General features: G+C 40.0%; 1 protein-coding gene across 1 annotated transcript in view; it reads right to left on the bottom strand.

Moving 5' to 3' along the window:
• GLG1 (golgi glycoprotein 1) overlaps positions 1-11,653 on the bottom strand; it is a 71,440-nt gene extending 59,787 nt beyond the window's left edge. Inside the window, exons 1-2 of the mRNA XM_040254140.1 lie at positions 11,464-11,653; positions 11,033-11,163 (exon numbers count right to left, since the gene is read on the bottom strand). Coding sequence (XP_040110074.1) covers positions 11,033-11,163; positions 11,464-11,653 — 321 coding nt within the window. The remainder of the gene's footprint in view (positions 1-11,032; positions 11,164-11,463) is intronic.
• Positions 11,654-13,121: the final 1,468 nt, after the last annotated feature.

Raw genomic sequence — 13,121 nt, 5'->3', positions numbered from 1 at the left:
CGACTCCCTCACTCATTTTTTTCTCCCTAGGAGAAGACTTAGAAATTTAGAATCCAGTTTGGTCCTGATTTTGGGGGGAAGAAAACAGAGCGAAGCGTTCTCTCAAATGCTTGGCCAGATTCCCCTCTAAGCCCCATGGGAAAGAGTCTTAGACAAGTCTATCAACACGGCTTCCAGCCAGAGGGGGCACATAGCTGTAGAGATAAAAGACCTTGTTTTTCACTGCCCAGTTTCATGGATAAAGTCAGTTCTGGTGCCCATGTTACAAAAGTGACACCTAGGGCATTATCATTCAGTCTCAAGTGGCTAACATCTATAAAGTATTCTGTAGACAATTCATCAAAAACAACACACTCCTCTGAATTGTGATGGTCAGTGTAATACCACTCTTATAAAAAAACACAGCATCAAAATTCTTCTACAATGGCTACTCACAGTATTTTCATTACCTCATAAAAATAAACACCGTCCCCAGATCCCCTCATTTCATCATGTTTGAGAGGCAACATGGTAGGAAGAATTACGGACTAGGAGCCAGAAAAATTTAAGCTCTGATTTCAGTTCTGTTGCATATTCACTGTGTAACAAGCCTCGATCAAGTCACATAATTCTTTAGGCTTCAACGCTCATGTCCACAAAACAGATAAATCTTACTTCACGTACTTCACAGGGCAGCAAAGATAATACTGGCCCTTCCATCTCTGCACATAATAAAATCAAATAAACACCAAAAGCAACATAATTCATGGAGGCAAAGAATAAGAATTCAAAATCTATGACATACATATTTGATTGTATCTGTATATATTCTCTCTGAAAGGACACATACAAGTATTTTTCAGTATATAACCTTCTGTACTTTTTGATTTCTGTACCACATGCGAAAAAGAAAAAACGGAGAACCAAAGATAATTCTATTTTAAGACAAACATTTTTGAAAATATTTGGAATATATCTTCACGTTTGGGGCAAAAAGGAAGTTTAATGATACTCTTCCCAGTCCGTATTTTCCTTTTTCCTCTTCCACTGTCTATTCCAAATCAGGTAGTGGTGGGGAGGAAATAGGTGACATCCATATCCTAGGCCAGATCAAGTCCCCAGATGATAATGCCCCATTCTCCAAGCTAGGATGATCATAAGAGGGGGTTGATAACTAAAACCAACTCTGTCGGTATAACTTAAGACTGCAGACCACCCATGTTAAATATACATAATTGTTGTTTCAGAAAATCTTTCCCTAGGAAGTGTTAAGTCACTCAGTTGTGTCGACTTTTTTTGTGACCCCGTGGACTGTAGCCCACCAGGTTCTTCTGTCCATGGAATTCCCCAGGTAAGAATACTGGAGTGGGTTGCTGTTCCCTTCTCAGGGGAGCTTCCCAACCCAGGGACCAAACCCATATTTCCCACACTGTAGGCAGATTCTTTACCATCTGAGCTACCAGGGAAGTCAACAAGACTAAATTAACACTGTTTGATTCAAGGAATTCCTAGAGATAAATCTGTCAGAGACTTGAGTAACCTCATCCAAGCAAACAGCCTATTTACGAAGCAACAGATTATATATCAAGAATTCAAATACACTCAGATCTTACAATAGTATCTTAAAAATTTTGATCATCACAATTATTCTTCTTCAGAAGATTACTGGGAAATCTAATGTCTAAAATACAAGGCCTTGATTGCAGGTCTCTTGAATCTTTACAGTAAAAACATAGAAAAGAAGGCTCTATGACTAGAGGCAAGTTCACTATTTCAAAGAAAATATTCTAAATTCTGACACGTGATATTACTACAAATGAAATGCCTCATGGACCACAGAAAAAGGACAGACCAAGTAACGAATAAGTGAGCCTCAGAAAGCACCTAAAAGCATTTTCCCAACTGAAATCTTACTAAATAATCCACATCACAGAGGCTGACTGTGGAAAGGCTCTCTGCATTAAAGACAGCGTAACTATCTACTCAGAAGCAAGAGCTAGTATCTAACAACCCCATGGTTTTCTTTCAGTTTCACAAGAAGGGAAAAAAAAAAAAAGACTGGGGCGTGAGGAATAACAGAAAGTCAATTTTGGATTGCTCTTTCTCTAAATAGCTTGCTTTTGATGCCAAGGAACTTTTTTTAATCTTCTACCTAGACTCTCTATGATTTTTATTTTCACCTCAGTATGCAAGAAGAAAAGCTTCAAGCACTTATATAAAATTTCTGTCAGTTCAGTTCAGTTGCTCAGTCATGTCCGATTCTTTGCAACCCCATGAATTGCAGCATGCCAGGCCTCCCTGTCCATCACCAACTCCCGGAGTTCACTCAGACTCATGTCCATTGAGTCAGTGATGCCATCCAGCCATCTCATCCTCTGTCGTCCCCTTCTCCCCCTGCCCCTAATCCCTCCCAGCATCAGAGTCTTTTCCAATGAGTCTTCACATGAAGTGGCCAAAGTACTGGAGTTTCAGCTTCAGCATCAGTCCTTCCAATGAACACCCAGGACTGATCTTCTTTAGAAGGGACTGGTTGGATCTCCTTGCAGTCCAAGGGACTCTCAAGAGTCTTCTCCAACACCACAGTTCAAAAGCATCAATTCTTCGGCGCTCAGCCTTCTTCACAGTCCAACTCTCACATCCATACATGACCACTGGAAAAACCACAGCCTTCATTAGACGGACCTTTGTTGGCCAAGTAATGTCTCTGCTTTTCAATATGCTATCTAGGTTGGTCATAACTTTCCTTCCAAGGAGTAAGCATCTTTTAATTTCATGGCTGCAATCACCATCTGCAATGATTTTGGAGCCCCCCAAAATAAAGTCTGACACTGTTTCCACTGTTTCCCCATCTATTTCCCATGAAGTGATAGGACCAGATGCCATTTTCTTCGTTTTCTGAATGTTGAGCTTTAAGCCAACTTTTTCTCTGTAATATGTACTAAATAAAATTCACAAACTGCAATGTTCTAAGACATATTTAAAATGAATACTTTATCTGTAAGCTGTACTGTACACACCTTTATACCTACTCTGAGTCATCTGTCTAAGAATCTTACAATATTATGAATGTTGTGGCTACTTATGCCATTAACATAAAGAATTCAGAAGCATATACATAAGCCAAATATGTGATCCATGACAGATTTTTTTTAATTTAGTACATAATTTACACGAAGATATCTTAGAATATATCATCTAATTAACTTACTAAAAACTTTTCTCTGGTGGTTCAGATGGTAAATAATCTACCTGCAACGAAGGAGACCTGGGTTCGGTCCCTGGGTCAGAAAGATTCCCTGGAGAAGAGAATGGCAATGCACTCCAGTATTCTTGCCTGGAGAATTCCATGGACAGAAGGAGCCTGGCAGGCTACAGTCCACGGGGTCGCAAAGAGTCAGACGTGACTGAGCAATTAACACTAACTAACTAAAAACTTTTAGCCAGAATTTAAATTTTTAAACTTTATCTCAAAATTACCAAATACACATTTTAAAACAGAAAATAATATGGGATAGTTTTGGTCTAAGAGCAAGTTAATGAAGTTTGAAAAGAAAGTGAAGGTATTAATATTGACTGAACAAATGACCTCAGCATTCATGACTTACCAAGTAACCTATTAGACTGCGTTACTAATTTGTTCCTGCCTCCAAAACAGAGAAACAGGCTGAAAATTGACTTCCCTAGTTTAAAACAGTCTCTTATAAGTTCATTTGGGGAGCATTAAAAATGCCTAAGTTTCTCTGACTGCTCATGCAACTCAATTACCAAAAAAAAAAACAAATAAACCAATCAAAAAATGGGCAGAAAACCTAAACAGACGTTTTCTCTAAACAATAAATACAAACAGCCAATAGGCACAAGGCAGAAAATGCTCAAGGTCACTAATTATTAGAGAAATGCAAATCACAACTAGAGTGAGACAGCACCTCACACTGGTCAGAATGGCCGTCGTTAAAGTTTCCAAACAACAAATGCTGGAGAGGCTATGGGGAAAAGGTGCACGCCCTCCCACACCGTTGCTGGGAATATAAGCTGGAGTAGCCTCTGTGCAAAACAGTTTGGAGATTCCCCAAAAAAACCAAAAATCAGAGGTGCTGTACGATCCAGCAGCCCCACTCCTGGGCACATAACTGGACAAAAATATAGTTCAAAAAGATGCATACACCCTTATGGTCACAGCAGCACTAGTGACAACAACGAAAACACGGAAACAACCTAAATGCCCTTCGACAGATGGATGCACAGAGACCCTGCCCAGGAACTACCAGTCAGCTATAAAGAATGAAACAATGCCATCTGCAGCAACACGGACGGACCCAGAGATTGAACCAAGTGAAGCAAGAAGAAAGAGGAAGACAAACACCCTGTGATATCACGGAATCGAAGTATGACAAAGAACTTACCTACAAAACAGAAACAGACTCACAGACGCAGAGAACAGGCCTGTGGCTGCCAAGAGGGGGATGGATGGGGAGCTTGGGGTTAGCAGATGCAAATGATTATACATAGAATGGGTAAACAAGGTCCTACTGTATAGCACAGAGAACTATATCCAACATCCTGTGATAAACCATAATGGGAAAGAATATAAAAAAGAATGTGTGTGTATACATATAAACATACATACATATATAAAAATATACACACACACACACATATATAAACACACAGAGATATAACTGAATCAGTTTGCTGTACAGAAGAAATAAACACAGAATTGTAAACCAACTATACTTCAATAAAAAAAGTTCCTAAATGTGTCCGGCTTTATTTTGCTTCCTTGCCCCCCTGGAGGTGGTAGTACCTCAGTTAAAAACCGGATCAAAAAAATTCCTAAAAATGTAAGTTACCTCTTTAACCTTCACCCTGTTTCATCAATAGCTTATTCAATATAATTATACATCTTCTCTAAAAATCTCAGGGAAAAAATAGAAAAAAATGAATACCAGATTCTTTTTTACCAAAGATGACTAATCACTCTTGCCTTTGAATTTGAGATTATGTAGATCTAGCCTACATAATTAATTGCCATGAAAACAGATCAGACATAACAAAAGCATCTTACATCTGTGTACTGGCTTAAGGCTACAGTTTCCATTAATGACAAAATTCAAAACTTTTCTTTCACATTTAGCTTTCTTTTTGCATGGTGAGTAAAGCAGCTAAGACTGTGCATTTTTTCATTCCTAGTCCTACTGAGGCTTCCCAGGCGGTGCTAGTGGTAAAGAGGGAGTGAGTCACTCAGTCGTGTCTGGCTCTTTGCGACCCCATGAACTGGATGGAACAGCAAGGATGGAGAAAGAGCTATCAAGAATTGCATTTCTGGAGTTCCACTGCATGCCTCTAAAGGAATTCATCACCATTATTTATTTAAATCCAATTCCTTCAGGAGAAACTGGACATCCTGCCTGCGAAGCTTTTAGAAATGACTAAGAAAAAAATTTCATACAAATAAACACCAATGGATTAGATCTGAAGGAGGGACGGAGGGGGAGAGAGAGAGAGAACTAAGGGCAAAAAATGATTATGTCCCTAAAACAACAAACAAAAATAATTCAAGAGGGAAAAGGAAGTAATGGCAAAGTCATCTTCTAGACAGAAAGAAAAACCCGTTTCCTTAGCTTGCTTTCCAGTTGCTTAGAAAAGACATTTCTTGCAAACTTCTACTGAAGTCTAACAACTCATTTCTAATTCTACCCCATGTTCCACTCTGTTCTTCACAAATTTCACTCGGTCTTTATGATCTGAGTACCCTGAAAATCTAAGTCAATTCTATACAAAACTTAAAGTGCTCTTTATCCAACTAAAATTTGCTGCTAAATAAAAGAATAAAAAGGAATTTTACTCTTTTGTAAAGTCATAAACCTTTACTCTTTGTTTACTTACTAAACAGGAAATTGCCTCTACCTGTGTCTAGTGACTGTAAATAGACATTCAATTTGCTATTCGAGCACCAATTTTGTTTTACGGGAAAACTGTAAATTATTCTTCTACAGAAAATGGCAAACTTTACATGGGGTATATGGGAGTAGGAAGGTAAAAGCCAAAAGAATCTTTGTTTTAACCTTAATTAAAAAAGAACTGTAAGGGGAAATATAGACTGTCACCTTTCTTAAGAAACATCGTAGAATCCACTGATTTTTTTAAATTGTGTAACTTTTATTAGCAATAAAACTTTAAAAATTAAAATAAAATTAAAGCTGATAAAAAGAATTCTGAAATTTGTTAAAGATAATTTTGTTACTACAAGTGGGCTAGGTTTATTCTTGTGAATCTGAACGGATGAGGACTACACTTTGTGTTAAGGTCTGATCTTGGGTAGAATCTCTACAGATTCTTGACCCAAACCACAGGGTATACCTACACTACCTAAGCTGAGGTTGACTGTGCTCAGCGTGTGCGGTATCGAGAGGGAGATTTCAGAGTTGGTAACTTTCTGGAGGTGGAAGTGAGGGAAAGAATGAAGGATGATGGCACTTCTGCTTTACAGGCTGGGGAACAGAGTGGGTGGGGGGGCGTTCGCTGAGAAGTGAAACCCAAGCCCACAGGCCTGTGCTCGGTTTCAGAGATGGTGAGGCTGAGCTGCCTGTGGCTAGAAGTGCAGGAGGAGTGAATTAGCAACAAGTGTCTGGAGCTCAGAAAGGAGGCTGAGGCTGGTAAGAGAGATGTGGAATCACCACATTTAGGTTGGAATGAAATCACCTAGTCTGAGGGAGAACAGAACCATGACATTCAAGCCCCCAATAGAGGAAAAGATCGAAACAGGTAACACCAGTCCGAAAGAGAAGCCACAGAGAAATGTTTTCAGAAGGAAGTGGTCACATTGATGATTCCACTCATATAAAATGTCCAAAGGTGCAAATTTTGAGACATAAAGTAGGTTAGTGGAGCCTAGGTAGGGGAATGAACAGGGATTAATTATAAATGGGCATGAGAAATACTTCTGGGGTGATAAAAATGTTCTAAAAGTGGTTTATGATGATGATTACTCCACAAATGATGGTAAAGTTGCTAAAAAATCAACATAAACTTGAAATGGGTGGATTCTAAGATACGTAAAATACACTTTAATACAGCTGCTTACAAAAAAAAAAAAAAGACCAGGTTGAGTACTCCACCTTCCACATGAAGTGGCCACTGTTCCCAGTGTGAGACAATGTTTGTGGGATTCGTAAGATGGTTAGACAGCATCAGAGGCTCAACGGACACAAATGCGAGAGCCCTCCAAGAAACAGTGGAGGACAGAGGAGCCGGGCACGCTGCAGCCCATGGGGCTGCAAAGAGCGGGGCACGACTGAGCGACAGCAAACAAAGCTACAGGCTCCTGCCCCAAGCCATCTGAACCCCGATACCTAAGCATGCACTCTAATTTTAAAGTGAGGGAGATGCCTTACTTACTAAAGGCCAGGGCAACCCTCTTAAGTTCAGAAAGCAAAATTTGATACAGGTACAGAGAACAAAAGTACTATGTAATAAGGAGATGGTAAATTCCCAACCAGGCACATCTGAAAATGTGAAGGGATTTTTTTCTTTATCACTCCAACTCGGGAGGGGGAGCAACACTACCATTTAGAAGGCAATGTTTTAATTATGATTTACTACTTTTAAAAACAGAAGATCCGAAATACATACTGGTCTTCACTTAGACTTAATAATAGCTGCCTCAGTGGTAATGGGTCAGACAGTTGTAAGCAGGTATTCAACATTTTTTAGGAATATAAAAATACAAAAAAAGGCTGAGTATGCTAAATGTTCTTCAATGTATGGGCAGTACCGCACAGGAGGAATGATTCCTTCAAAATACCAAAAGCACGCCTGTTGAAAAATACTGACTTAAACCACATTTCTATCAAAAGACAAAGTACCTGTAGATTCTTATTTTAGAAATTCAAACATGAGGCATCTGTGTTACCATCAGAATACTTCACTATATTCGAATTAAAAATAGAATTCCTCAAAATTTTAACTTTGAAAAATCACACATGACTATTAGTTGTTCAAATTTTAGAATAACATAAAATATTTAAAACTACATTTAATTTTTCAGTTATTTGTCACTTAGCTTGAACCAACCTTATAAATTTCTCTCTGAGCTTTCCTAGACATATACCCTGAGGAAACCAAAATTGAAAAAGACACATGTATCCCATTGTTCATTGCAGCACTATTTACAAAAGCTAGAATATGGAAGCAACCTAGATGTCCATCGACAGATGAACGGATAAAGAAGTTGTGGTGCGTATACACAGTGGAATATTACTCAGCCATAAAAAGGAATGCATTTGAGTCAGTTCTAATGAGGTGGATGAACCTAGAACCTATTATACAGAGTGAAGTAAGTCAGAAATAAAGATAAGTATCGTATTCTAACACATATATATGGAATCTAGAAAAATGGTACTGAAGAAGTTATTTACAGGGCAGCAATGGAGAAACAGACATAGTAAATAGACCTATGGACATGGGGAGAGGGGAAGAGAGGGTGAGATGTATGGAGAGAGTAACAGGGAAACTTACATTACCGTATGTAAAATAGATGATAGCCAACGGGAATTTCCTTTATGGCTCAGGAAACTCAAACAGCGGCTCTGTATCAACATAGGGGTGAGAGGGGAGGGAGACAGGAGAGAGGGATATATGTGTACCTATGGCTGATTCATGTTGAGGTTTGACAGAAAACAACAAAATTCTGTAAAGCAATTACCCTTCAATTTAAAAAAAAAATTAAAAAAAAAAATTCTCTCTGAGCTTTAAATACTTTTTTGACAGACCAGGCAATAACATTTATAAGCACTTCACTGTAATGTCAAAGTTTTATATTTTCCTTTGAAAATTCAGGAGCTGCCTCAAGATACAACTATAGTATACTGTGTATCTTTCCAGTAAAGCATTACACTGTGTTAGAACCTACTTATCTATTTCTGGAGGCTGGAATTTTGTCTATTCCACATACTCAGTGCCCAAAACAATTAACACAGTAAATGCTGTTTCAAGAATAACTATTAATAAAGAAAGTTATTGAAAACTACAGACATACTCTACATGATGAACAAAACTTAGCTGTCTGCCTTTAGTTTCAGAAGAATTAGCTAATTTTCTACTGGAAAGCCTTAATGGTAATTTTGTAAAGTTACAAAAGTGCTTGGATGAAGGTTACAATGAACTAAATGGCAGCTCCAGCATCAGAGACAAAGAACAGGCAGAGGGCGGTTACTCGGAGAACTCAGGACACCTAGTCAACAAAGGACAAAACACACAGAAGTGAACAGAGCAGCAGCTATCGCCTCCTTCCTGTCTCGTTCTCAGCTCTTCCTGGGGACTTCCCTGGTGGTCCAGTGGTTAAGGATCTGCCTTCCAATGCAGGGGACGTGAGTTCAACCCCTGTCCGGAAACTACGATCCCACATGCCTGGGGGCAACAAAGTCCCTCTGCAGCAACTGAGACCCAAGGCAGCTAAATAAATATATAAAACAAAAAACTAGTCATGTGTAAAAAGAAGTAAGCAAACTCTTTCCGTCACAAAGAACTACAACTTTCAGCCCATCTTTCAATACCTAAAGATTAATATTTGCAACATCTTATCATTCTGGGTATTTCAGGGGAGCAGGGTGTCAGGAGAGGAAGAGATATCATTAAGAGAGGAGACAGCTATGGAGGGAATGAGCACTTAAGTTTCAGCAATTAACTAGCAATTAACTAGCACTGAAACGTTTATCAACTGTATTCTAAAAGGTATGTATTTTCCTTTCTTGCAACAGTCATTCAAAAGTTTCTCTCTGAGGTTGGGTAACAGAGTCCATAAAGTTTCCAGTACTGTTTGTGTTTTCGTAATGGTCAAACATTAAAGCTGATAGGAAAATGGGCTACAAGACTCAACGGATAGGATATCCTGGAATCTTAATATATCCTGGTCGATGTGTTGGCTTAGAAAGATAAGCATATGGGGAGTAGCAGCTCTGCTTCACGCAGGCAATGTCTCCGCAGGGAGTGGGTTTCCTAGTGCCACAGCAGTCAGACCATATGGTGCTGCTTTTACTGGCACGGGCAAGACAGAAGCTGCCAAAAACTGAATGTGCTATTTTGGTCCGTAAAATGTGATAATTCCTAAATTTAAAACATAAGCATTTGAAGATTAAAAATAATTTTTTAATTTTAAGATTTCAAAAATATTGGACTTTCATAATTCGAGGCTCCACTGGGTAACGGCTCTCAGCCTTTGAGATAAGACAAAGATTCAAGCAAAAGTCAAAAGATGGGGAGTAAGCTTGGCAACAATTCTTTTGAAATAAAATTTTTTTTAAAGATTTAAACAAAACCTCTCCATAGTTATATCATAAAGATGCAATATACAGAAACAGCTTTTGGAATACTACGTTGTGACAACATCAAACAAGGGCAGTTGATGTGAGAAGCTGAAAGACGGTTCACCGACGGGATGGATCCTCTGTTGTTCTCTCGCCACTCCTCCGAGTTTTGCACAGTAACACACTTCCAACTTCTTAAATAAGCTGGTCTAATGCTTGAAGTTAGAACAAGCTTGGAAACATTCATGCTGAATCCTAGACAAATTATTTTACCCATACAAACTCAGCCCTGGATCTGAGTAACTCAGTTCAAGATTCTAAAAACAATTTCAAATGCTATATTGAGGCTGTTAACATTAATTCTAAAAAAGCAACTTTTGAGCTTCCGCACTTGTTTCAATGCTGTCCAGCTCTCCAAGCCTGCTCCTTTTTCGTAAATTAGGTTAATTATATGTAATAAAAATAGCTTTCAGTTTGGCTTGAGTTGAGAACAGGGATTTTATGAACTGTTTTATACAAGGCAAGAAAAAAAATGCTGTGTATGTGCCATCAGTTTGTTGAGAGGGTCCCTTGAAGCACTGCTGGAGGGGAGGAAGTGAGATGGGGAGCCAGGCAGGTCTGTGAATGAGCAGGTGGGTTAGCCTTCTGGCAGCTGGAGCGCATTCCCGCGGGCACCTCTGAAGAACATAAAGATCAGACCTCAGGAGTGGCCTCCTCCAGGAGTGAGAAGGCTGAGGACACTGACTCACCAGTTTTTGTCCGCCACTGGTGAGGGGCTGCAGGCACGTGGCCCCTTCCACGTGAGTCAGCCGTGTTCCCAAGGCCAGAGAAGGCCCTGAGGCCTCCACCGGGGTTTGAAGAAAGCCGCCTGCAGCTAACACTGACAGTGAAGGCAGAGGGAACATGGGCAGGGCTCTGCTAGCCAGCAGAGAGGAACGCTTGGGCGTTAGGGAAACCTGCTACAACGTATAACAGCATCTAAGGCAAGAAAAATCTTAGATAAGGACTAAGTTAAGTCGAAACTTGGAGAACTCCATTTTCCTGCCCATTCAGTACCTCAAATGACAATAAACACGAATTATCCAGACTAAGGTGAAACATAAACTCAAATACCATCCACCGAAAGAGGGCTTCCGTCCCCTGAAACTGCAAGGAGACCAGCGCCTGCCAGTTCCCGGACCTGCTGGGCCCTGCTCTGACCAGGCTTCCGGGCGAGGTGGGGCACCGAGTCTAAGAACCACTGAGGGAACAGAACTCGGGCTTTTACTGAGAAAGACAAAGGAGCCGAATGCGGAGCGCGACTGCCCGAGGCGGCAGCCGAGCACCTTCGGTTTGGTCTCACACTTGCTTCTGTAAAGTCCTGAGAACATTAATGCCTAGAAGTTATAAACTGACCAGAGCACTACGACAGGAGGCTCTAAGAAAAGCTTTTAGGGTTTTACAGGACTGTATTGTCTCATCCCTTCAAATGCTCTTTTTTTTTAAGTAAAAGAAAATACAGCTTTCAAGGGTCGGTTGGTTGACTGTGTGCACGTGCGTGTTCGCGGGCGCAAAGGCTTGCCATCAGGTGTCACGCCAAAGGCTACAGTGATGTTATACAGGTAACTTCAAATGTATGAGGTAAATCATGTACCAGGAGAATTACTGGGGAGAGGAAGGAGGAGAAAAGGGAAGGTATCCTTTTTAAAATACTTTTTTTAATCTACAAGCTCTTAATAAAACTTAACCCAACCATCCAAGTAGGCACAAGAGCCTACCTAGCCTACCTAGACAGAGCAGGAAGCAGGTTACAACGAGAAGAGAATGCAAACCTTTCCAGGGTCTCTTTTCTATAGTTAATGCTTCTGCGGAGTTAAGTTTTAACCAAAGAAGTCTTAAGTGTGTGTAATTTAACCCAGACCTACGACCTAGTTTGGGGAGTGGAAATGGGCTATATAAAAAACTTCCTGAGCAATCAAAAGCAAATGGGACGTTTACTGGAGTCTTAATATTGTCTTTTATGGGATGGATCGCCATCTTCTCTTTGAAATGTCTTGACTTGGAAGATATGAACTCTGTTTTAGTTACAGGTCCTTCTGCTCAAGCCAGTGTTCAGTCTCTGCTGTGGTTCTAAGTTCCTTTACCAGTTCTGAAAACATTTTAGTTTAGTACAAACACTAGCTTGTACGCCAAGGAATTAAACAGCATTGTGGAAGAAGACTTTAAGGAGAGCTGTCATCTGAGCTGGGCCTTGAAAGATGAGGGGAAATTTCAACAGATGAGAAAGAAGAGAGACTTCAGGCTTAGGGGACAATGCTCAGTTCTTCACAAAGCCCAGGTTTCTCTGAGGCAGCTGATACAGACAGTGTCCACCCAGAGGCTAAACATAGTCTCTATTACACTCTATTTGGTAACTGTCGATCAAAAGCAGCCCTACGGTGATATGTAAACAAATAGGTTTAGCCTTGTTTCAATAAAACTTTACTTACAAAACACACAGCCACTCTGTGAACCCAGGTTTGTAAGTTTATCTTTCTGACAATGCCATACTGTCCTGATCACTTTATAATAAGTGCTGAAATACAAGTAATGCAAACCAGCCAAGTTTCTTCTTTTTCAGCGATCTAAGCTACTCTAGTTCACTTGCATTTCCATATAAATTCTACTCAGCTTGTTAGTTTCTATCCCCCAGCCCCTCAAAAAGTCTGCTGGGATTCTGATTGAGACTGCACTGAACTTATCTGAGGTCTTCCAAATCCAGGAATAATATAATACTGTCTGTTTCTGTTAAGTTGGAGCTTTACTGTTGTGGACAAAGAATATTGCCCATCACTCGAGTATACGGCAAATGTGGCCACC

Source organism: Oryx dammah, unplaced genomic scaffold (assembly GCF_014754425.2).
Source record: "Oryx dammah isolate SB20612 unplaced genomic scaffold, SCBI_Odam_1.1 HiC_scaffold_13, whole genome shotgun sequence".
In the NCBI taxonomy this organism is placed as follows: Eukaryota; Metazoa; Chordata; class Mammalia; order Artiodactyla; family Bovidae; genus Oryx; species Oryx dammah.
This window is presented reverse-complemented; position numbering and strand designations above follow the sequence as displayed.